Genomic DNA, 24,742 nt, shown 5'->3' with positions numbered 1-24,742 from the left:
CATTTCTTTGAAATTCTTCCAGAAATGACTGATCAAGTGTTCGGAAAGGTGTCGAAGGTCGTCTGTGTCGGTGCGGGTTATGTCGGAGGGCCAACTTGTGCCATGATCGCCCACAAATGCCCGCATATCACCGTCACCGTCGTCGACATGAATACGGCGAAGATTGCCGAGTGGAACTCGGATAAACTGCCTATTTATGAGGTAAATTTCGTTTTTTCAGGTGAAAATTGTGGTTTTCTGCGTTTTTCAGCACAAAAATCACCAAAATTGGCTATTTTTACTTCGAAATCAGTTTTTTCGAAAAATGTTGAAAATGCGAAAGCTGCTATTAGCACGACGCGCTTATTACAACCGCGCTCTACCAAAACCCAAGAAAATTGTGTGTGAAATTGAGAGACTCAGAGAAAAAGAGACAGTTCTCAAGGGGATGTGCGGAGATAATAATTCAATCAGAAAAGGTACTTTTCAGCTCAAAATTGGCAATTCTGAGCTTAAAATCCGAGTTTTTGCTATTTCTGACGTCAAAAACGACCAAAATCGTCATTTTTCACATTCTCAGCACAAAAGTTATAAATTTTCAATGTTAGCCTGCAAAAATGTGATTTTTCAATGAATTTTCTCCTAAATATCGAATTTTCAGCCTGGACTCGACGAGATCGTGTTCGCCGCCCGTGGCCGCAACCTCTTCTTCTCATCGGACATCCCGAAGGCGATCGCCGAGGCCGACTTGATCTTCATTTCGGTGAACACGCCCACAAAAATGTACGGACGTGGAAAGGGAATGGCGCCGGACCTGAAGTACGTCGAATCGGTGTCCAGAACGATCGCCCAGTACGCCGTTGGGCCGAAAATCGTCGTCGAGAAGAGTACGGTGCCTGTGAAAGCCGCCGAATCGATCGGTTGTATTCTGAGAGAGGCGCAGAAGAATAATGAGAATCTCAAGTTCCAAGTTCTCTCGAATCCTGAATTTTTGGCTGAAGGTAGACAATCAAGCTTGCAAATCGGGCCATAACTCGCTCAAAACGCAATATTATGAACTGAAAAATATACGAAAATGTAGATCTCAGCGAGTTCTATGTCCATGATATGATACGGGCCGGGTGGTGGATCGGTAATGTGCCGCGACCCGTGAAAAAGGGCCGAAAAACGCTAAACTGACTAAAACAGCCATTCTAGCCATACTTGCAATCCGGGCCGATCCGCGCCGACGGCTTTTATTAAATAACTTTTTTCAAAAAACCGTATCGGGTTGGTTAATAGCTCTAATGATAGGTATTTGGAACTGCCATCAGACAAAATTGAGTCAAACTTCGCAGAACTTCCACAGACAGCCGAGCAAAAGTGTTTGGGCCGGGCCGACAGCAGTTTTAGCCGGCCCTGGCACTCTGTGGATGTTCTGCGAAGTTTAACTAGACTTTGTCAGATGACAGGTCCAAATACCTATCATTTGAGCTATTAATAACCTGATACGACTTTTTTGATAAAAGTTATCCGGCTCGGATTGCAAGTATGACTAGAATGGTTTATTTTTTAAAGTCATTTTAACGTTTTTTGACACTTTCTCCAGGCCAGCGGCACATTACCGATCCACAATCCGGACCGTATTATATCATGGACATAGAACTCGCTGAGATCTACATTTTGGTATATTTTTCAGCTCATAATATTGCGTTTTAAGCGAGTTATGGCCCGATTTGCAAGTATGATTCTAACTGATTTCTGATTGTAGGAACCGCCATGAAAGACCTCGCCAATCCGGATCGTGTGCTCATCGGAGGAGAAACATCTCCAGAAGGTCTCCAAGCGGTCGCCGAACTCGTCCGCATCTACGAGAACTGGGTTCCACGTGACCGTATCATCACCACCAACACATGGAGCAGCGAGCTCTCAAAGCTTGTCGCCAACGCCTTCTTGGCACAACGGATCTCTTCGATCAATTCGATTTCCGCTGTTTGCGAGGCAACGGGCGCTGAAATTTCGGAAGTCGCACACGCAGTCGGATTCGACACTCGGATCGGTAGCAAATTCTTGAAGGCGTCGGTTGGATTCGGTGGAAGTTGCTTCCAGAAGGACGTGCTGTCGTTGGTCTACTTGTGTGAATCACTCAATCTTCCACAAGTCGCCGAGTATTGGCAGGGAGTGATCAATGTGAACAATTGGCAACGGAGACGATTCGCTGATAAGATTATTGCCGAGCTGTTCAACACGGTCACCGACAAGAAGATTGCCATTTTCGGATTCGCTTTCAAGAAGAATACAGGTTGGAAAAGTGTCCCATCGTGGAAAATCTTATATACTTGCAACCGGACCTTGAGATAATTCGCTTCAAAATGACAATTAGGAGGCGATCAATCTGTCAAATTGTAGATCTAGGTGAGGTCTACACAAGTCTTTTTTTCATTTTGACTATTAGTGAGAACCGCTGTAAAATCTATTTAGTGGTCGGGCCTTGAACAGCCGATCTTTTGCTTGAATCAAAGCCTGAACATTAAATAGATTTTACAGCGATTCTCAATAATCTCATAGTAAAAATGGAAATACTATTTGACAGGTAGATCGACTCCTAATTGTCATTTTGAAGCGAGTTATCGCAAGGTCCGGATCCGGTCCGATTGCAAGAAGAATGAAATCTTATTCTTCTATTTCCAGGTGACACCCGTGAATCCTCAGCCATCTACGTCATTAAGCACCTGATGGAGGAGCACGCGAAGCTATCGATCTACGACCCGAAAGTGCAAAAATCGCAGATGCTCAACGACTTGGCTTCAGTGACGAGCGCGGAAGACGTCTCCCGACTCATCACAGTGGAGACGGATCCATATACGGCCGCCCGTGGTGCACACGCCATCGTCGTGCTCACCGAGTGGGATGAGTTTGTGGAGTTGAACTACACTCGGATCCACGACGATATGCAACATCCGGCTGCGATCTTCGACGGACGTCTCATCTTGGATCAGAAGGCGTTGCGTGACATCGGATTCCGCACTTTCGCCATTGGAACCTCACCCGATCAGGCGTACAATCTGTTTGGAACCGCCGGTTATTAGGATGTGATATGATATGTACTGACACAATGTAATTCTCCCCTCACCATTCGTTTTATTATTCTAATATTTATTTACAAGGCTTGTATTATTTCTCTTTCCCTCCTATTCATAATTTATTGCATTTGAATCTGAAAAGTAAAGTTTTATCAATTTTCAACAATTTTTAGTCAACAAGAAACAGGTGAGCTTTAACAACGGGGAACATTACAGAAACCGGGAGAGAAGATCACTGCAAGAATCTCTGATGGCTGAACAAGTGGAGCACAACGAGCAATCAGCAACCTCCACGTGGCACAGCACGCATCTCGAACCGTCTTTTCCGTTCGTGTTGTGAATTTTGGAGGCGGTACTTAAGACAGTGTTGATTGTGGACTGAAAACGAAGAAATTTCGGATCAAAGCAATAGAAATTTTCAAAAATCGGGCCCGGCCAAACTACCTTCCATACTTACTCACTTTACTCATTTTAAACAACAATTTTTGGGATTTTTCGAAAATTTCAGAGTAAAAGTGCTTGAATTATCATACATATTCAGTTTTTGATTGAATTGTATAACTTTTAGTGGAAAACTACTTTAAAATAAAAAAATTCAAATTTTGGTTCAAACCCAGGCCGAAGATAACTTTCATTTTGGGCCGGCCAGCGACAAGTCTGATGAATATTGAAATGTAAAGGGATTCCCAGTAAAAACTTGAAAAATATGAGCGAAAAATTGAAAATTTCGGTGGAAAAATCTGTTAAATTGCATATTTTTACTTGGAAAAGTGTGATTTTATAGAAATTTATGACTTTTCAGACGAAAAAGCCTGATTTTTTTGGTCTTAAAAGTCCAGAAAGCTCTTTTCCCAAGGAAAATTGGGTATTTTCAGTAAAACTTTTGATTTTTCATGGGCCGAGAGTATTTTCGATTTCGGCCCGGCCCGGCCTGTGACAAGACTGAAAATTATTGATTTTTCTTCTCCGCTTACATAAAATTTCTCATCCTCCAAAGTCCGAATAAATGCATCTGTGAGCGCCTGAACCGATCGATCTAGAGTATTTGAGTGATTATGAAACTGGATATATTGCTTATCGATTGCACACAAATAGTTATAAATCGAAATTTCTCTTTTCGATAAGTCACAAATCGGTCGAATCAACAGAAAATCCGATCGTTTATCAGTGACTGTCACCAGTGGGGAAAGCGATCCGCCTCTGCCAAGACACAACTGATCCAGTGCCAATCTTCCCAGATCGTCGGCGTCGTCCGGTACCATACATTTTGAGATTTTCAGAGATTTTGAGATGTTTTGAAGACATTTCTCTCTCAAAATCCGTTCTAATTCCTTTCGATACGTTGGCACAGAGCATGAGGAGAGGAGATCCGTGTACTCGGGAATCTGAAGTGGATTTTTTATCGAATTTTGCAAAAATTGGGGAATTTTAGCGATTTTAAGTCCAAAAAATGATTTTCAATTTATTTTTAATGGAAAATAGCAGATTTTTGACCATTTTTAAGCGGAAAATAGCTTAATTTTGCAATTTTTAGTTGAAAGTAATGGAAACATAGCAGCTTCTCGACCATTTTTAGCGAAAAATGACAATTTTTAGCGATTTCAAGTAGAAAAACTGGTTTTTTGGCCTATTCTCAACAAAAAACCCCGATTATACTATTTTAATCAAAAATACTCAAAATCCTCACTTTTTTGCGATTTTAAATCCAAAATAGTGGTTTCGAATGTATTTTTAATGAAAAATAGCAGCTTGCCGACTATTTTTGGCAAAAATTGGCAAAGTTTTATGATTTTAAGTCGAAAATAATGGTTTTCAGTTTTACTTTGATGGAAAATAGCAGCTTCTCGACTATTTTTAGCGAAAAATAGCAAATTTTAACGATTTCAAGTGAAAAAATTGGTTTTTGACATATTCTCAACGAAAAATACTCGCAATCCTCACTTTTTCAGTGCCATTACACCTCACATCATCCAAATCTACTGAATCTGTATACATGGAACAAGCGACATGTGCGATAAACCATCTGACATTTTCCAATAACTCTTTCTTAAGCTCCTCGACACGTTCGACGACTCTTTGAATTTCTGTCTCTTCTGTGACGGAAACCAACACGAGAACCTGCAAAAATTCGTATTTTTGTGAAAAAGCGGAATTTTTTTATGAAAAACCCGCTAAACTCACTGTTGGCTGCACCATCAGTCTTTTATAGGTGATTTGTTTCAATGCGTCGTCAATTTGATTCAGAAGAAACGCTCCAGACGCTGATCCATCGTAAACTATCAGAGTTTCACGAGCATCGGCGTCCTAAATAGAATTTTTTTTCTAGAATTTCATTGATTTCTAACCTTATAAATCTTCTTCTTACTCAACGCTGATCTGAACTTATTTCTAACCATTTGTATGAAGCACTCTTGACAATACCACGCTTTTTTCGGGTCAACGCCTGGAAATAGAGTTTTTCTTGAATTTTTCAGTATACCAATAGTCTCACCTGTAAATTTGGCATTGTTTTCACATTTTACACACTTTTTTCCGTCTAAATCTGCTGTGAAATCGGTGGAATTCATAGGGAGAAAAGTGGAAAAATGAATAAATTTTAGATGTCGTCAAATTGCGTACATTCACGTACAATGTCTCATATTTGACGACAATTGTGGGGCGCGATGACAAAAATGCGCCATTTCAAAATTAATTTTTTTTTGAGAGTTTTTGCTGAAATTTACTGGAAATAGCTCAAGTTTGAGCACTAATTTTAATAAATTTCGCTCCTTCCGATCGAGATTTTCTCATTTTTAGCGTTTTGTCGTCCGTTTTTACATAGTTTTTTGCTGATTTTTAATCAGCAGAGAATTATCGAAAAAAATTTAATTATTGCCCGCTGCTACTCTGTTGCATTATCATAATGCTCGTTTTCTAAGATGCCGATCACTTAAAAATGCGGATTTTCGAAATTTTGACATTTTTTGAGTTTTCTAATCAAGATTGTTCTTTTTTTGCGTTTCGTCGACCGTTTTTAATTCAGGGTTTCTCAAGTTTAGTTGAAGGTCTTGAAATTATTGATTATTACTTTTCGCTGTTTCTCCGTTGCTGTTAATGATTCTCGTGCTCATTGTCAGAAGTGTCGATCAATTTTGATAGTAAAAACTGACTAAGAAATTGTCCAATCAAACCTGGACTTAAGGAACCTAATAACGGTTATCTAAAGCAGTTCCTTTCAAGTTTTCTTCCATTTTCACATTTTGTCGCGAATCTTCAAATTTCCTTCCAAGTAGCGGTTGTTCAACTCATTTTCCCAGTTGCAAAGTTTTTAGTTTTTATTAAAATTCTATTCTTGCTTGCTGTATTGATGTATTATGCTTTAATTTTCTGCCAAACTCTAATTTCCTACTTATCCAAAAGTTTCTTTGTTTTCTATGAAATGCTTTTTTCCGCTGATATCCGTTCTCGCTTTTTTTCCGCGTAATTTCTTATTATTTTTCTTGTTTCTTCCCAAAATCTCTTACAACATTCACATTTTTCAGAACCGACGCCAATTGTTCTCGAAAACTTGGAGGAAAAAGCCATGATGAGTGTATCCAACAAGCACTCTAGCTTTTTTCAAGTCGGAGATCCTCTTACGAGAGGTCTACGCACGCGTGTCCATAGGAACGACTCCGGATCAGTGGCTTGTCTACTGGTCCATGCGTTTATGAGTCAGTTCTACGCGCACAAAAGATCCGCGAACTGAGTTCGCAAAGTCGGAGATCCTCTTACGAGAGGTCTACGCACGCGTGTCCATAGGAACGACTCCGGATCAGTGGCTTGTCTACTGGTCCATGCGTTTAGGAGTTAGTTCTACGCGCACAAAAGATCCGCGAACTGAGTTCGCAAAGTCGGAGATCCTCTTACGAGAGGTCTACGCACGCGTGTCCATAGGAACGACTCCGGATCAGTGGCTTGTCTACTGTTCCATGCGTTTAGGAGTTAGTTCTACGCGCACAAAAGATCCGCGAACTGAGTTCGCAAAGTCGGAGATCCTCTTACGAGAGGTCTACGCACGCGTGTCCATAGGAACGACTCCGGATCAGTGGCTTGTCTACTGGTCCATGCTTTTAGGAGTCAGTTCTACGCGCACAAAAGATCCTGCGAACTGAGTTCGTAAAGTCGGAGATCCTCTTACGAGAGGTCTACGCACGCGTGTCCATAGGAACGACTCCGGATCAGTGGCTTGCCTACTGTTCCATGCGTTTAGGAGTAAGTTCTGCTATTCGCGATGATTACATCCACGCGGTGATACTGAATGATCCGGTGATTAGATTTATGAGCGAATAGTAATCGAGCACTTTTCGAACATTTTTTGAAAACTTTTGGCCTATTTTATTTAGTGAATAAAAATTTTATTTTCTAAACGTGTACCCTTTTTCTGATGCCACTCAATTTCACAGACAGTTATTATTCTTTTCGACGTCTTCACTCCAGATGACCGATTTGTATCAGGGTAGCCAACAACTTTTGCTATTATCCGATCGCGAACTCGTGCCGGGGTATTGAAAGCGCATCAAATTTATTCGGAACATCGCGTAATAGTTTTGTAGTTGGAAAATATCAATATCATGTTTCTGAGCTTTGTGGGTATGATTTTCCGCTTCGGGACCATTTTGAGCAAAATAGATGCGTCTTTAACATCTGAATGTTACTTTAAATAGTAAAATTTAAACGAGAATAATCGAAAAATTCATGTGGAGAGAGGCAATCTGGAATATAGAATCTGTAATTTGCAGCGCAGAGTCTGAAATTCGGAAATGAAATCAGAGATGTTCTGAAATCGAAAATGCAACTCATCTTTGAGATAAAGGAGTTTGGAATCAGCAATTACAAATTCGTAAATCGAACGGAAACACCCCACTCACCTATTTTGTCTAATTTCCAGCAGATATGACAATTTTATACATAAAGAATCCCCAATTAAGTTATTTATAATAATTTTGAAAAAAAAACAGAGATTCTCAAAAGTTTAAATGCAAGTTCTCTCTCAAATAATTTCCGCTGGGTTCAAACATAAATACTAACTACATTTTTTATCATATAACCACATTTTCACTACAGACTGACTCGTTCGTAGTGGTTATCGAATCATCTATTATCATCATTTTTCACTGATCAAAATACCCGATTAGGCATGTAAAGATCAAAAAATGTAGTCACAAACTGTATAAAAGTCAATGATACCTACAGAAAATTCACCTGGAAATGAGATGTCTATTCCCTACTCTATTTCTAGTTTTACTAACTTCCCAGCCTATACTTTCTTATAATTACCTAGTATTCTGTCCACTATTCGCTCACAGTCACCACAAATTCCTAGCGAAAATCGCTGATACTCTAACATTAGCCGGTCATAATGTCACATTTCTAGTCCCAGTTATAGTAAGAGAATATGAAAATATCAAATATGTGGAGCACACGACGGATGTTGTGTATATTCAACCTGACGAAGAACTGGAGAAAATTGGGGAGGAAGCTGATTATTCAATGTTCTGGAAAGCAGATTTTGGAATATTTTCATTCGTTCCAGCCGTTCAGAGATTCAATAAAATGTTTGAACAATTCAGTGACAACTTGAGAAAAGACTTGAGTGTACTGGATAAGCTGAAAGATCGGAAATTCGATGCGATGATTTTCGAGGCATTGGCTTTTTGTGCTCATCGTAAATGTTTCTTTGAGAAAACCGGGTAAATTTCAGTCAGTTTCCAGCAATCCATGACTACCTCGGTATCAAGGCAATATTCCCATCGTGGTCAATGACTCACATGACTGAGTTGAGTAAATCTATCGGAGAGCCAGCATCGCCAAGTTTTGTACCGAGTGAGACCTAGAGTAAACTTAACTTCTAAATTTTTTGGTTTTTCTAGCTACCGTATCACCATTCGGAGATCAAATGACATTCCAAGAACGTCTTCTGAATACAATCGGTGATCTATCTGGATTTCTGTTGGCACCACCGGCTATGAGATCCTATAAGTATCCGCATCAAGTCTTGGATATAGAGGTGTCTACTTGAATTTTTGAATTCAATTTTTTAAATATAATTATAAAAATGCAGGAAATCAAATCGAGAGCTCCATTTGTGTTTGTCAACTCCAACCCATTCTTAGACTTCCCCCGTCCAACTCTATCAAAAACCATTGCGATCGGTGGGATCTCTGTGAATGTTACCCAAATGAGAGAGGAGAAATTGTCGAAGGAATTTGATGAGATATTGAAGAAGAGAGAGAAAAGTGTGTTGATTTCTTTTGGGTCGATATTGAGGTCGAGTGAGATGCCCGATGAGTATAAGTGAGTATTACAATACAGGGTTGAGCGGGATTCCGCCTCCGCCTTCCGCCAATTTAAGATTTTTTTCGCCTTCCGCCTGGAGAATATCAACTTGAAAAATTTGTTCGCCTACTCGAATTTACAGTTGTTTTTCAGGTTTTTTTGCGGCAAAGCTATCAGTTTTTCCAAACAACGAAATTTAACACAAATCTAAGCAATTTTAGTGCGTTTTACAACAAATTCGAAATCGTTTTCTAAAAAATAAATCTTCTTCCGCCTTCCGCTTTTGTACACGCTCAACAATTTTTGCTAAATGGATCTGTTTGTCGATTACAGATATACTATCGTCCGTGTCATCAAATCCCTCCCTGACGTCACCTTCATCTGGAAATATGAGACGAAAGACATCAAATTCGCCAAGAACCTTCCAAATCTTCATTTCTCCAAATGGGTCCCACAAACAGCTCTTCTAGGTACTAACTCATATTGTCTAATATCACTTTCATTTCATTTTCAGCCGACTCCCGACTAACTGCATTCATAACTCATGCCGGTTTAGGGAGTGTGAATGAGTTGAGTTACTTGGGCAAACCTGCAATTCTCATTCCAATATTCGCGGATCAGTTTAGAAATGCAATGATGTTGGCAAGGCATAACGGGTCGATTACATTAGTTCGTAGGGACTTGGGAGATTTTGAGAAGCTGAAGAAATCGGTGGATGCTATTTTGAATGATGAGAGGTAAGTCGAATCTGAAATTTTGGGGATCCTGATCCTGATCCCATGTTTTGACAGAAATTAAAAACACGTTCTGATCCTATTTTTAACCTAAATTGACAATTTCCAGTTACCAAATCAACGCCAAAACTCTCTCCCATCAACTCGAGAGTCAGCCATTCTCTCCTCATGATCTCCTCGTAAAGTACGCAGAGTATGGTGCGAGATTTGGAGAAATTCCCTCACTGGACCCCTATCATCGGAAAATGTCATTTGTCTCATTTTTTATGATTGATATTATTCTGTTCTTGTTTGCTATTCTAGTAGGTTTTGTTGCTTTGTTAGTTTTTGTGGTTCGATTGATCTTGAGAACGATCTTGATCAGAAAACTGAAAATGAATTGAAAGTTTGTTCGTAATTATCCTTTGCTGTAAGAATGAATTGATCTCATTGACCTTGCCTGATCAGAAAGCCAAAAAATCAATCTAAAGCAACAAATTGATTGGGTGTAAAAAGTTGATTGGCAGTGCATAATTTCGTAGAAAACGTGCTCCAAGGAACCAGTCAGCTGGGAAGCGCGCTCTAATGATAACGCTAAGGATGCCTCGGTATCACTACCTCTATGGAATTATAGTTAAGGCGCATTTACTCATTCTAAAGACACCCGTAAATCCTGCGCTTCCTCTGTAAACCACACCGTTTCCGTCTGCCCCCAAAAACGTCTCCTAAAACATGCTACATTCGGGACAGAGTTCAGCGGTCATCTCCTCTCTCTAGACCCCTTTCTCTCTTCAAATGTCTCTTTTTCACTTTCTTCATGATTGACATCTTCCTTTTTCTTTTTTAGTATTCTAAGAGTGTTCAGCTATATTATTGTTCCATTTTTACGTTTTTTGGTTGGAGTGGATGGAAAGAAAAAAAATGAAAATATATAATTATTGATTTATTATTAGGACGGCAAGTTATTATGAGAGTAAATGAAAATTAGGTAAGTGCGCTCTAGATAACGATCAAAATTTTTTAGCCAAAGCGCTCTATCAAAGCAGCATAACTAACAATAAGGAAAATGCGCTCTGATGACAATATTTAGTTTTTTCATTAGAGCTCATTTCCCTTCTTCTTGAATATACAATGAATGCACTGGGTAACATTTTTATTATCGAGTAGACGAAAACTTTCCTCAAGCAAGGACACGATAGTCACGAGCGAAGAACAATCTGAAATCAAATTCTCAAGACACTTGACTTTCCAAACCACCACTCTCACCTATACACTCCAGCAGCAATGAACGCACCGATGACCGGTCCAATATAGTAGATCCAGTGATAGTTCCAGAACATGTATAGGGAGTCAAGGTTCTCTGGCTTCAAGAAAATCTGTCCCATTATGTTAGGTCCGAAGGATCGGGCCGGGTTCATGGACGCTCCTGAGATAGCACCAGCTGCGAGAATTTCAATGATTAGAGAAAATCCGATAGCCAAGGGAGCCAATCGATTCTTGTCAGTGTCCACGGCGCACAGAAGAACGGTTTGGACCAGAATGTAGGTGGTGACGATTTCAGCGGTTAGTCCCTATAAGAAACAGGTTGTGTCTATTTCCAGAACAAATTTGTTTTCGTTGTTTCTCACCTCCTGCCACCCGACTCCTTTTCCACACAGGGTGGCGCCGGCGCCGATTGCGTAGTACACTTTGTATTGGAGAGAAATCTGAAATTAGAACTTTTAAGGGTCTCTCCTTCCCTCATGACCAAAAAATTGGAACCAAAGTTCGCGCGTACTTACCCTAACAAGAAGTGCGCCGAAAACACTTCCGAGAAGTTGAGAGACGATGTAGCAGACGGCGTGGATTGGGTTGATACGACCGACCAGGGCGATTCCGAATGTGACCGCTGGGTTGATATGGGCTCCACTGACACCTCCGAATGTGGCGGCGAGGACGAAGATGGCGACTCCATGGGCGAATGCGGCGTGGATGACACCGTCGTGGCCGAAGGTGACACCAGCTGCTTGCATGGATCCTAGATAATAGGATTATAAAGAGATAATAGATTTTCTTGCAAAGTTTTTCGGCCGCGAGCTATAAATGACAGATTGGCTCATAATATTGATTAGGGTCTCGACCGGTCTTGTAAAAAATGAATACAAGTTAGGGGCAAAACTTAGATTTTTTGTCAAAATAGAGCGATTAGGCTTATTTTAAAATCAGATCAATCTAAAAATATCCAAAAAAGTTGAACCCCGAAAGTTCGGAGCCTCAGGAGCCGCCGGGGAACATACGTACACAACGTTTCAAGAATATTTTAGAAAAATTGTCATTTTGTGAAAATGTAATAACCTAGTAGAAAATAGATATAGCTTCTTTTTTCTTTGCGTAGCGACTCACCAGATACAGAGCATATTATCACCCTTACTCACCAACATAAACAAAAAGAAGCACCGCAATAAACTCGGCGGCACACTTCGAGTAGATCGTATAGTCCTTCTCGTCCTCGATCATTTTTGATCCAATGTCCGAGTTACTTTTCTGGAAAATAAAATGTATATAAACGTTTTGGAACACACAATGTCAGGGGAGGGAGAATGAATGACAAAAACCCTCCAATTATATGCACTTTTTTTTGATGGAAACCTTTTTTGACTGACTGACATCGAAAAGGGTTCGAGAGAGACAGGATTTGGAAAGGGTAACCAGTCTAAATATTTTTACCCAATGTTCTAAACCAATGTTCAGGAGGCGGAGTTCTTCGATTTCAAAACAACTCTTTCAAAATAACCCAAAGCTCATGGGTCCCCTTTAGCCCAATTCACCGTGAAATCGCCGCTTCCGGTAATTTTTTCCCTTGTGGAGAGAGAAAACAACTTTGAAAAGATTTTCCCCCTTTCTTATGAATAATACACCAAAAAATACGAAAAAGTATGAGTCTACACCTATTTTCAAAAAACTGAAGAGATCATAAACGATGGGAACGTACGGAATGGGTGGACGAAGACGATGGGGAGGCACCTCCTACCATTATATACCGGTCGGTTGATGCCATTTTTAAGGGTGTCCAAGTATGAAGTTAGAAATGAATTAAGAGAGAGAGAGGGAGAAAATGAGAGAATCTGACAGTGTTGAAACTTTTTTTGTTGGAAAAATCAGTTTCGATCACGCAGGTTATGATTATTTTTCTCTAGATTCAAAGTTTTTGAAATTTCATAGCGACCGAAGATTCTGGACAAACTTTTTATTTTTCAATGTTTCACGGAAAACCTCAGGATTTTTTTCAGAAATGTGGAAAAAACTGGACAAAAGAAGTTTTTGTGAAAAAAAATTGGCGAATTTTGAAGTTGCAGTTTCACTAGTTTAAAATTAATCTAGATCTTCATTTTTGTAATTGACAACTTTTTGATAGATGCTCACGATTTTGAGATATGGGTGGTGTTGAAAAAAGAAGAAAGAACGCAGAGAAACGAGAGTGTCTGACTTCTCTGCGTCTCTCGGTGGTGCGGTCCCTCCCGTTATCAGTTGCGCATCTTTGACAGCTCATATCTCGAGAACGTGGATAGCAATCAAAAAGCTGCCAACTACAAAAATGTAGCTCTATACTTTTTCTATACAAAACCTTTTATTTTAAAACAATAAAACAATAACTGGCAGAGTTACACGGCTTTGAAGTTGATAGACATTTTCAAAAGTGAAGCAACTAAACCTTTCAAGATACATATCTCCGAAACTAGAAGAGCTAGCAAAAAGGTGTCAACTACAAAAGTGAAGATCTACATTCGATCGGCACAAAAACTAACATTTGGAAAAATTGGCGAGACGATGACACGGTCTCCAGACTGGTCTACATGTTCTATAAAATTACAGTAACTAACGGTTGTCAAACATCTTACAAAAAAGTTGAACTCGCTTTATCATAGATAAAAAACTTCAGAACCAGCATGATCTGGATCCCAAAACAAAACTCACTATATTTTGATTCTTGAAAAAACACACTTTGTCACTATTCTCTCTCTTTCACTCTCTCTTCCCCGAATGACAACAAAAGTGAGATGAAAACGGAAATCATCATAGTTTTCCCCCTCCAAAACGCATCAAAAGTGGTTTCTCGGCAGCATGAAACTGGGTTAGGTTGTCTCCTAATTAGTTACCAGGACGTTTGGAAAACAGAACCTTCCCTTTTTTAATCTAAATCATTTTCTCGAGTAGAGGATTTGTCTAATTATGGATTTGCAGAAAGCAGAAAAAAGGGAAACGAGGATGTACATATATTTGACCAGGACCGAGCAATGAAAAACGGGTTGCTATGGTCATCAGAGTGGTCAAAAATGAGGAGGAGGGCACTCTCTTCCCTGAATTTTTGTTTAGTGGTTCTTTTTTATGGGTCCGACGGAGCAGAATAAGCGGAATCATGTGGCTGTTTTATTATGCATCAAAGGTTGAGTCAGGAAGAGGTTATTTTTGAAATAGTGGTTTTGAGATTGTTGAGTATACACATAAATCTATCTTATTAATTGGAAAATTTGAAATCTAAGTCGACAAGATTCTAGGTAGTTTTCTTGAAAGACATTGACTCTGAGGGCACACAGGGAGTCCCAAGAAGAGAGATTCAGAGAAGATAGACACTCTAGCTTCTCTGCACTCTTTTCTTCTCTTGCTTCTAGAAGTTGGTGTTCGAAGCTGCATATCTCAAAAGCTATGGGAGATATCAAAAAGTTGACAACTACAAAAATGGAGATCTAGGTTTGGTCTACAAGATGAATTCACATCTGAAACAATGGTACCATTAGCTTCTGGGTTCTCAGCCTAAATGACCGTAGCCCCGTTTTTTCCAGGAAGATGGTTGAAAAACACATTCTTGAACACCGATTCATTAAACCCACCAAATCCACCGTCGTCGTATTAAATGGATCAGCGTTCAGTATCACATCCGACGCACTTCGTACCATAGGCGACGGAATCTTTTCCGGATAGACAGGGCACGATTCCATTGGAAAACAATGAAATGTTTTTCTATTTTCGAGGAAAGTGAGGTGAGAGGGACGGAGATAAATTAGTGTCGTGAGTGAGTGAGTAACTCGTTTTGTTTTGACCTACGCCATCATCTGACTTATAAATCACGGATAGCAAATAGGGGAGTGAGAAGGAGGCTCTAATAGATCGGCACCTCTAACACAGAAAAATACACCAAGGTCTCTTAGAATGAAAACGGGGTCTGCGAGCCACCCTACATAACAAAAAAATAACGAACCTGCTCAAAATCTGGGCGTCGATTCATCTCCGCTTGATAGTTTTCAAATGTCTTCAACTCGAAACCATCCGCACCGTACAGACCGCCACCGCTATTCACTTTTACGACCATCTTGCAGGCTTTCCTGACAAACAGTAGCGTATGTATTTATTTGCAAAAAAGGAAAAAAAACTGTATAAGAAATTATGGGAAAGACAGCTAGAAACGTTATAAAATATTCCAATGTTTACTTCTGTGAGCAAAAGAAATTTCGCTCGGGAGGTCAAAATATTTAGTTTGGCAATCATTTTATTTGCAGTTATGATAAAAAGAGAAGTCATTGGCACATAGGTGTGAGGTCAATTGACGGTCGAACGATGATGAAGTTTGGCCGAGAATCTTGGGACTTGGCTAGACTCTTCGAGAACTAAACACATATTGGGATGGCATGACTGGACGGTTTTTTTTTGGGATTCTGATATTAAGAAACCAGAAAACGAATTGTCTTTTATTGATTAGAGAGTAGATGGCTGTTTGCACGAAACCTCTAGATATACCCGGTTTGTACCGAGGATATACTGGGAGGATGCTGACCAGGGAAGGTCATGGAGTCTGTTTGGAGATATATGACGTGTCTAATATCATTGGAAAGCTGAGAAAACGCTAATTCCAAATATATATTCAGTTTTTGCTCTCGAGGCTTGGTATTCCAGGAAAAATAAGGTAAAGTATCTAAAAATGACAAATTATTACCTTTTTAACACTTGAAAATTGCAACAAAAAAGTGTTTCGCGTGTTAAAAAGGTAATAATTTGTCATTTTTCAGACATTTTACCTCATTTATCTTGAATGGCAAAAGTTGAACATATATTTGGAGTCAGCGTTTTCTCAGCTTTCGGTCATGCCCCATAACTCCAAACTAACTCCATGACTTTTCCTAGTGAGATTGGGTTACAGTAGCCATATCCCGTAAAAATTGAATGCGAGTCTTGTTCAAAGGTTTCTGCTAATATAAATAAAAAGTGTGTCCTTAAAGACTTACAAAAAAAAACAATTTCTTAGTAAGCCTAAAATCATAAGAACAAGTTTTTATTCCTTTCACAATATTTACATAAAAATCCAAAAAACCATATTTATTCAATGGTAAACACAAGTTTTCTATTATGAAGCGGCTCTCACATAATGTTCTGACCACACCTTTGTAGTCCAGCATGACTGTTTGCATTGTGTATCTGTAACAACATAGTTTTGGTAACTACCTAACTGGAAAGACTGAAAAGATCAGGAACATACACACTTGCGAAATCACGGCCCGGCCCTGGTCGGCCTAACGGGCCCTGGTCGGCCTAAAGGGATCGCCCGGATTCAAAAGTAAAATTTTAAAAAATTCATCAAAATTGGTCCAAAATCCTATATAAAATCGGATGTTAATCGAAATTTGAGGAGATGGTCGAAGGTGAAAACATTTTTTGAATTGATTTTTTTTTCAGAATCCTCACGGTTTCAACTTTTCGGTAGACTAAGTTTCGAGACTTCCGGTGTCCGGTCACAAGTTTTCACTACTTTCGAAATTAGCCAGAACTTACGAACAAGCTAAAATGTCAGTAGTCCTCCCGCCTTGGCCCCGCAAAAATTGAAAAAAATCACAAACCTGTAATGCCACCGATTATCGCCCAATTTTCTCCGCAGATGCTCGTTTCCTTATGAACCATACCGACAGTAGTATCTTACCTGATTGTATTATTACGAATTCACACCTCATCACATCAAAAGAATCCAACCGCCCATCTCATGGGCGGTCTTTCTTGTCTTCCCGCCACTGAATGCGTCTCATACAAAATCTGGCATACTGTAGATTACCCATGATTTTGGTATTCGAAGCAGTCGGTGGCGAAAATCAAGAATCGAATAGAATAGCTGCTAGAACGGATGGAACTGAAATGAAGATCCAAGTCGTGAGCTGGCTATTTATACTAGATGGATTACGGTAGGAGGCGGAAGCCATACTATCCGAGCCCAAGAGCACCTGCTGAATCCAGAATGAGAAAAGGATTATAAAAGGTATACGGTAGTGTTATTCACGTGAACTTTTAAAATGGAAATTTTTATTGAAAATGTCAAAATTCGAATGATTTTCACGAGACCATTTCTTTCTTCTCACGACAAAAAGTTTTACGGTAACCATGAGATTTTTGTGGCTTCCCGTTCTAATCGTGTCATTTAACTCTCTTGTTTCCAGTGTAAAAGTAAGTCGTACGAAGTTTTTATAAATTTCCTTCCCGAATTTTCAGAAAGACCTAAATCCATGCGACGCAATCGACAAAACTGACACGAACCTATCTGATGTGGTTGTTCTGTTCGTAAATTTCAAGTGGAAAATCGTCGAGAAAAACTTTACAAATCTTTCATTGGCGATTCTCGATGCATGGACACGTCATGAATTTATGGAAAAAGAAGAAACATTATCGAGTCTACCTGAACTTATGGAGAATTTTGTAAAGTGTTACGGAAGAGATAGTGGACTTCAAGTCAAGAATATAACCTTTGAAAAGGGAATAAATGCGACGGAAGATTGTGTACTAAAGATCACTGAGAATATGCCAAAAAGTAAGTGGCTGGTTAGCTGAAATTTTGAGGAAGTGGTGGCTTTCTACTGCCGTAGATCTGTCTTCCACTTTAACTTGGGAAAAACTGAAAATACATTCGGAATTCTTAGAACTTCAGATTTAGGACTATATAATCTTCTTATAATTTCACTTTTTGCACTTCCGGCTGGAAACAACCCGTTGAACGTTAAAACGTCGCGTCTCCGTTAATCTTGATTTTGGACAAAATTAAAAAAAGTATTCAAAATTTTCATAACATTTTTAAGTCATGTCGATGCTTTCACACTCACTTCCGGTTGAAAATGTTCAACTTTGGGAATACTTCTTCTGAAATTTGAACATTTTTATATCTCAAGTCGAAATCTCCATTTTTCGTAGTTGATACTGTTTTATGGAAGATTTTCCGGGAGAGATACGGTAGGAAAAAGCCGCCACTCTAGATTTAAACTGTTTGTTGGAGTCATTCATTTTTCGGTCTATAACTTGCTAGGGATTGTAGGTACAAAATAGTTGTCAACTACAAAAATAAAGCTCGTAATTCGTTTTATAACATTTGGAACTTATTAGATAGTGTCATTCTCATCTCGGCCTTTGATTGATATTGCAAATATTGAAAATGTCCCGATGATTCTCTTCCAAAATTATAAATTTCTCCAGAATCCGATTTCTTCAAAAAGCACGTCAAAATCATCGAATCTCCGGATGTCTTGAGGCATTGTGGGCAGCCAAGACAAGTGCCTCTGCCGGTTTGGAACTTGGTCCAAGGTTTGATTTTTAGCTAAAAACCTCACTAAATAATCTGTTAAATATTTCAGAGGCCTCATCCGCGACTGAAAAAAGGATAGCCTTCTGTCACTGGTCTGATTTGGAGAAACTCATTCATGCAGGGTTTTATTCGATTGTGGTGGACTGGAACACTCGGTTTTATGGTATTTCTAGAAATTTATGATTATCTTCTGAAAATCTCAAATATTCCAGAAGTGATGGAAGACGAAGTTAACAACCTGAAGCTTGACGTTTTTACCAGAAGACAGGATTTCGAAATAAAATACTCGTATTTCACCACAATCCCACGGACTCCAGTGGTCTGGTCATCGTTTGTGGCCGTCCTTACCGTAATCTCCTTCTTCGTACTCGGTCTTATCCTTTGTTGTTGTTCCCTGATGTCGTTCGGATTGGTTGAGGAAGGTGAGCCGTCTAAGGGGGCGGAGTCTCACTGCTACCGTATACCTTTTTGCAGACTTCGAAAGACGGAATGAGGAGAGGAATTGGATTGCTCGGAATGTGAGAAGGAATTTGCAAAGGGATTATGTGATTTCTCCGGCGCCGGTGGAGGAAGATGAGGGTTTGGCTACAGCGATTTCAAAGGGATCCGCGTCCCGGTCGAGTGTAAGTCATATTTTTTGTTGTTTCATGGTACAGAACCGGTCAAAAGGTTGTAAACTTCGCCGTTTTCAGTTGAAATTGTCCAACTTTGAGAGTGTGACATGGGGATTCTGATTGTTACAGTTTGTAGGTTTTTAAGGAATCATACAGAACAAAGGTAGAGCTTCATTCTTGTAGTTGACAATTTTTTTGCACAGTCACTTCCTAAAGAGTTATGGTTATTTTAAGAGGATAGGTCAAAAATCACACTATTTTACACTGAAATTGGTGGATTTGGGGGAAAAATTACTTTGACGATACGTAACTTGCTAGAAAGTGTCCGTACAAAAAAGTTGTCAGCTACAAAAATTGAGCTCTACTTTTCATCGGTATGATCCATTAAAAACCTAATAGGTGTGACAATCTAAGTTGGACAATTTCAACTGAAAACGGCCAAAGTTTACAACCTTTTGACCGGTACTGTAAATGTTTCATTCCCATTGCAAATTTCAGATGGAAACGGCAAAAAGCAGCTCCAACGTCTCCACGGATAGCACTCAACCCTCTGACACCGTAAGCCAGCTTTATCAGACGGGGAGGACAGGTTGTGAATTTCAGATTTCAGGAACCACTCATACCAATCTTACCGCGAAATTACCGACAGAATCATCAGATGCAGTAGAGAACTAGTGTTATTACTCGGATTATTATTAAAATAAGAATTTATTATGTTTGACTCGAAACTCGTAACTTTTTACATAGCATTATAATTTATTGTTGTATTTAGATGTTATTGTTCACGGAGACAGTCGTATTCCTTCGAACTTTCCTTCGCGTCGGGAATCGACGGAGCAGCGCGTTGTTGGCCACAGCCGACATTTGAGCTGGAAAATTAATACAATTGTGAAAATATCAGTTGGGACATTTCGAAACCGTGAAATCGGTTCCGAAACACAGGGAAACACATAAGCGTTAAGGGTAAAACTATTAAAATTTTGAGGGGGCGGAGCTATTAGAACAATTCTACCACATTAGTTTCAAATTTTCACCTTTCACAGAATGATATCATCTGGTTCGTCTGAAAATCTCACGGATAATTTTTGATCTCGTATTCTCTTACCTTGCTGTATCTGTTGGTCCTCTATCGCTCTCTGCTGCGCCGTGGCGAATTTTTCGACAATCATCGAAATTGGGAATGCTAACACGATGATTCCGCAGATTGATGTGGAAGTTGCGACGAGTTTTCCCACTGTAAAATTGCGGAATTTTTAAACAACCATTTAAAAAAGTGTCCTACACGTGGTGACTGGCTTCGCATCTCCATAGCCTACTGTAGCCATTGTAACCCTGTAATTGATCGGTATATGAATCGAAGAGATCCTTTACAGGGTAATTATCACTTACACACACCACCAGCAGCCGGCGGGGATACTGTAGAAATCGGTGTGCGGCTCGTCTTTCTCCAAATAATACATGATGGTCGAGAAGAAGACGATGCCTGTGATCAGGAACATACTGAGCATGCTTAGCTCGGTTATAGACGATTGGAGGGTGTGGCCGAATGTCTGAAAAACGTGAGGGGGAGGTGAGGAAGTACGCTATATCAAAAATTTGAGTTCAACTTGTCCACGCGGAGTACACAATTTTTTCAATGACCCACCTGAAGACTTGTACTATATCTCGCCAACTTGAAAACCCTTGCCATCCTCAAAACTCGAAGCACCCGAACCACCAGCATTGCTCCTGAATACAGACTGATTAAGCTCAAAATTTACTGAATTTTCAGTTTTTTTCTTCTAAAATTCATGCGTGTTTCAACGTTGTTAGTATCAATTAGTACTTTACAGTGACTTGTTATCAAAAATCGTTTACTTATGTGTGTAATTCGTTTCCTTACCTAAAAAAGGCCATCCGGATGTTATACCTGGAATGGTTTTCTGTTTTCTTATCCGTGACGTCAAATTTTCCCTGAATTCCAGATAAAATAGCGTACCTGTAAACTCTTTCAGACGTGATTCTACTCCAAACAATGGAAGACAAATTTCGAGATAAAACGGAAGAATTGTGGAGAGATCAATGATGTTGAGAGTTTTCTTCACAAACTGTCGTTTTCGGGGGTAGATGAAGAATCTGTAAATCAAATTGCAGAAGAAATGCGCGCCGAAGATGCGCCAGACTAGAGAGCTTACCTGACTAAATATTCGAAAGTAAACCATCCAATACAGATATATTCCAAAATAGTCAATGGGAGGTTCGGCGAATCCGTAGGTTTGTACACAAAGTCTTTGAGCAACTCATTTGGGGCCACTTCATCATTATTATCAAATTTGTTCCCTGAAAAGAAAAAACTAAAAATAATAATCTCATATCATCTTTCTTATTCACCATAGTCATTAGGTCGACTCCTGACATGCATAACATGATAAGCTGCCGCATTCGACGAGTCTGCCTGGAATTCGGGCATTGAGCCGAGAATAAGTCCAACGACTGAGGCGAAAACGAAGAAGACAGAGAGAAGAGCAAATATGGCGGCGAATAGGGATGATTGAGGGTCCTCGAGGAATCGCCACATCGTTAGACGCGCTCCGGCGAAGCAGGCGCCGTCGAAGTCGGCCACGTAGTCGTCTTCGTTGAATGACGTGCCATGAGATAATTTACGACTGGGGTGGTGATGATGCTCACTTGGTATTTGGCAACAAGAGGAGAGCTGGAAATAAAGGAAATTTTTAAAATTCAGCTGTTCAGGTGCTCAGGAAACGGTAGTGCGACCGAGGGGCTCAAACTTGCAGATGCACGAATTTTGTAGTTTTTCTCAAAAGTGCTCTACTATAATACTTTTGCAGGCTGAACATAACATAATCACGGATAAGGCTTCAAATTAATTAAAGGTTATATGAAGTCTGAATGGGTCATTGGTTTCTTACTTATTAATATTCGAGAGTTCAAACTTTGTATCCCTGAAAAACTAACGTCATGAGGATTCTGAATCTATTTTCAAGTGTTTTCTATAGTCGATATTTGGCGAGTTACGTCGATTCGAACTTTATGATGACTTTATCACTGATTCGTTGCAGCAGATAATATTAAGCTTCTGAGTAAAAATTATATCACTAAAAGCTGATGACATGAAGAATTTGAATCTTTTTTCAGATTTTTTCTATGACCAAAATTCGCCGAGATACCACGCTTCAAAATCTTATAACTCCCTTTGTTTTTGTCTTATTTTTCTCACCTGATCTGGTTTAATTTTCCAGTACTCCAATTCCTCTTTGAACCGCTCCACACAAATATTCTGTGGCTTATGAAGGCTTCCGGTCACAAAAAAGTCCATCACATGATCAGTTAGTTTCGTGTTTCTTTCCAAATAGTATTCTCCAGTCTTATTGTCAAATCCATCAACCATTTTCAGTCTAAAATACAAAATGTACTAGTAGAAATCAAAAACCAAAATCAAGTACCTCTCCTCATGACTCGAATCGAGCAACTCGTGCATTCTCGTCCATTCAGCAGTGTAGAGTTCGGCACGTACATAATACGATTTCCCACCGACGTTGAGTCTCATGTATGTATCTGCATTGGATCCTGGAAAATAAGAATTGGAGAGGATTCCCACGAGTTCATTTACCAGTATCACGTGTGATGGTCGTGCTTCTTGATTCTCCGATTGGCGGCGGTCTGAATGCAACTTTTCTCTCCATGTTGGCCGCTTGGGCCGCCGCGTTCTCCTCGGCTTGAAGGCGCTGGAAATATAAAAGTTAGAAATAAAGAAGAAGATTAAGATGGTATCAGTTAGAGCTAACAGATTTTTGAGTGTTTTGAGTTCTTCCTGAAGTTCTTTCTAGGAAACACGAATAATCGTGATTTTCGAGAAGAATCTGAGGAAATAAAAAAATCGAACCCCGAATACATTTCTACTGGTCAGACTTGGTACTGGTTGCGCTACCCGAGCCAAAAGGGCAACAGAAAGGGTGGCTGGGCGCGACAGGACTGTTTGGAGAAAACATACTTAACAACAGGGCTAAATCGGTCCGGCACGCGAACTTGCTTCAAACTGAGTTGGGCTGAAAAATATACCAAAATGTAGATCTCAGTGAGATCTATGTCTGTGACCTACTACGGGCTATATGTATGTTAATGTGTCACAGGCATGGTTAAAATGTCTTTTTGGCTAGTTTCGCGTTTTCTGACTCTTTATCTCGGCCCGCGGTATATTAATGGCAAGCCATTCGGCCTGTGGTAAGTCACAACATAGAACTCGCCGAGATCTATTATACATTTCGCTATATTTTTCAACTCATAAAACTCAGTTTGAAGCTGGTCAGGCGCCGTATGGGAGCAACCGAAATTGATGATTTTAAAAAAATTACGATTTTTGGTTTTTGAGTGTTTTCTTGAGCGAATACTAAATAACTTTAAACACCCATGTTTATTAAACCGTTACCTGTTTATTAGCGGCTTTCGAAACACTCGAAAACATGTTTCTAATATATCAGTTAGGGTAACCAGCTCACCACCAATGAATTCTAGTGAATTCGAAATGAGTGAGAATCGCTTAAGTCTCTGGTGTCATCTGATATTTTTCAAGGAGAGTGAGAGAAAACACGAGACAGACTTCTTCATTTTAATTTCTGGTTAGACACATTTCTTATTTCCGATGGAGATTAGTCTAGTGGCTCATATAAAATCTACATTTTTCAGTCATTTTTACACATTTTATGAGTTTTTTGACGGGTTTTCGTATAAAAAACGTCTATAAACGTTCTTTCACATCCATTAGTATCATGTTTCAAAGCGTCTCAAAAACCAAAAAACCAAAATAAAATAAAAAAGTTTTGTGCCTAAAAATAAGAAAATCCATGAGAAAAATGAGAAAAAGGTGTTATTTTGGCCCGAGGGCCATTCTTTCTAAATTTGATTTCCCGCTCTCTCTCTCTCTCATCTTTTCCAATAAAACATCTTCAGAAGACGTCTGACGTCATCTAAAAAATATTTGGACACATTTGAAAAATTCTACCTTTAGTCTCATTGAATAGGCCTTCTATAGCAATGAATAGAGTCGAAAAAGGTGTCAGAATGAGAAGAAAATCTTCTTCTTCTTTTGGATTCTGATTCAATATAAAAGTGTCTCTTCACTTCTCTCCTCCCGAACAAAACTCGATTGTGTTAGCTTAAGTGGGCGGAGTCTTTTGTCAAAAGGACTCTAATCCTGATAGAGATTTTCAACATGCACACACACACCCAAATCTTTGCTCGTTTACAACAGGAAATTAGTTGGAGCAAAGGAGAATAGATTGGATTTCAAATTTCGCGCGAGTTTTTTTTCGAAAGTGAAAATAGAAAAAAAAACTTTGAAAGTCATAGAACAGATGTTCAAGAGGAAACGCGCTCTAGCGAAATCATTTTTTAAATCTGCGTCAGTGGGGCGCATTTGCGACAGGACGAATAATGATAAGCTAGATTCAGCAAACGCGCTCTTCCTAACTTTCAAGATTTCAAGTTTCAGTA

The 24,742-nt window shown here is 39.5% G+C and overlaps 6 protein-coding genes across 6 annotated transcripts; 3 read left to right on the top strand and 3 right to left on the bottom strand.

Moving 5' to 3' along the window:
• Positions 1-24: 24 nt before the first annotated feature.
• On the top strand, positions 25-3,047 carry GCK72_016462 (uncharacterized protein; the record flags this gene model as incomplete). The annotated part of the gene is made up of 4 exons (XM_003101417.2): positions 25-201; positions 641-980; positions 1,730-2,260; positions 2,650-3,047. 4 exons carry the CDS (start codon positions 25-27, stop codon positions 3,045-3,047), a joined length of 1,446 nt encoding a protein of 481 aa, XP_003101465.2.
• Positions 3,048-3,251: 204 nt separating this feature from the next.
• GCK72_016461 (uncharacterized protein) lies at positions 3,252-5,608 on the bottom strand (the record flags this gene model as incomplete). Its single annotated transcript, XM_053731513.1, has 6 exons — positions 3,252-3,419; positions 4,016-4,426; positions 4,983-5,159; positions 5,223-5,345; positions 5,435-5,484; positions 5,533-5,608. The coding sequence occupies 6 exons, from the start codon at positions 5,606-5,608 to the stop codon at positions 3,252-3,254; spliced, it is 1,005 nt and encodes a 334-aa protein (XP_053580426.1).
• Positions 5,609-8,615: 3,007 nt separating this feature from the next.
• GCK72_016460 (uncharacterized protein) lies at positions 8,616-10,455 on the top strand (the record flags this gene model as incomplete). Its single annotated transcript, XM_053731512.1, has 7 exons — positions 8,616-8,727; positions 8,775-8,885; positions 8,933-9,069; positions 9,124-9,356; positions 9,672-9,808; positions 9,853-10,075; positions 10,182-10,455. The coding sequence occupies 7 exons, from the start codon at positions 8,616-8,618 to the stop codon at positions 10,453-10,455; spliced, it is 1,227 nt and encodes a 408-aa protein (XP_053580425.1).
• A 776-nt stretch (positions 10,456-11,231) lies between these two features.
• GCK72_016459 (uncharacterized protein) lies at positions 11,232-15,398 on the bottom strand (the record flags this gene model as incomplete). The annotated part of the gene is made up of 6 exons (XM_053731511.1): positions 11,232-11,268; positions 11,318-11,622; positions 11,680-11,757; positions 11,833-12,068; positions 12,466-12,574; positions 15,288-15,398. The coding sequence occupies 6 exons, from the start codon at positions 15,396-15,398 to the stop codon at positions 11,232-11,234; spliced, it is 876 nt and encodes a 291-aa protein (XP_053580424.1).
• Positions 15,399-17,449: 2,051 nt separating this feature from the next.
• On the top strand, positions 17,450-19,927 carry GCK72_016458 (uncharacterized protein; the record flags this gene model as incomplete). Its single annotated transcript, XM_053731510.1, has 7 exons — positions 17,450-17,512; positions 17,558-17,873; positions 18,530-18,637; positions 18,688-18,801; positions 18,851-19,060; positions 19,113-19,261; positions 19,751-19,927. 7 exons carry the CDS (start codon positions 17,450-17,452, stop codon positions 19,925-19,927), a joined length of 1,137 nt encoding a protein of 378 aa, XP_053580423.1.
• Positions 19,928-20,020: 93 nt separating this feature from the next.
• On the bottom strand, positions 20,021-24,263 carry GCK72_016457 (uncharacterized protein; the record flags this gene model as incomplete). Its single annotated transcript, XM_053731509.1, has 12 exons — positions 20,021-20,121; positions 20,358-20,486; positions 20,535-20,584; positions 20,642-20,802; positions 20,898-20,980; positions 21,231-21,367; positions 21,427-21,571; positions 21,623-21,944; positions 22,470-22,647; positions 22,696-22,819; positions 22,863-22,977; positions 24,252-24,263. 12 exons carry the CDS (start codon positions 24,261-24,263, stop codon positions 20,021-20,023), a joined length of 1,557 nt encoding a protein of 518 aa, XP_053580422.1.
• Between the last annotated feature and the right edge of the window lie 479 nt (positions 24,264-24,742).

Source organism: Caenorhabditis remanei, chromosome V (genome assembly GCF_010183535.1).
Source record: "Caenorhabditis remanei strain PX506 chromosome V, whole genome shotgun sequence".
Classification (NCBI taxonomy): domain Eukaryota; kingdom Metazoa; phylum Nematoda; class Chromadorea; order Rhabditida; family Rhabditidae; genus Caenorhabditis; species Caenorhabditis remanei.
Note: the sequence above shows the minus strand (reverse complement) of the source record. Positions and strands in the feature narration are given on the sequence as shown.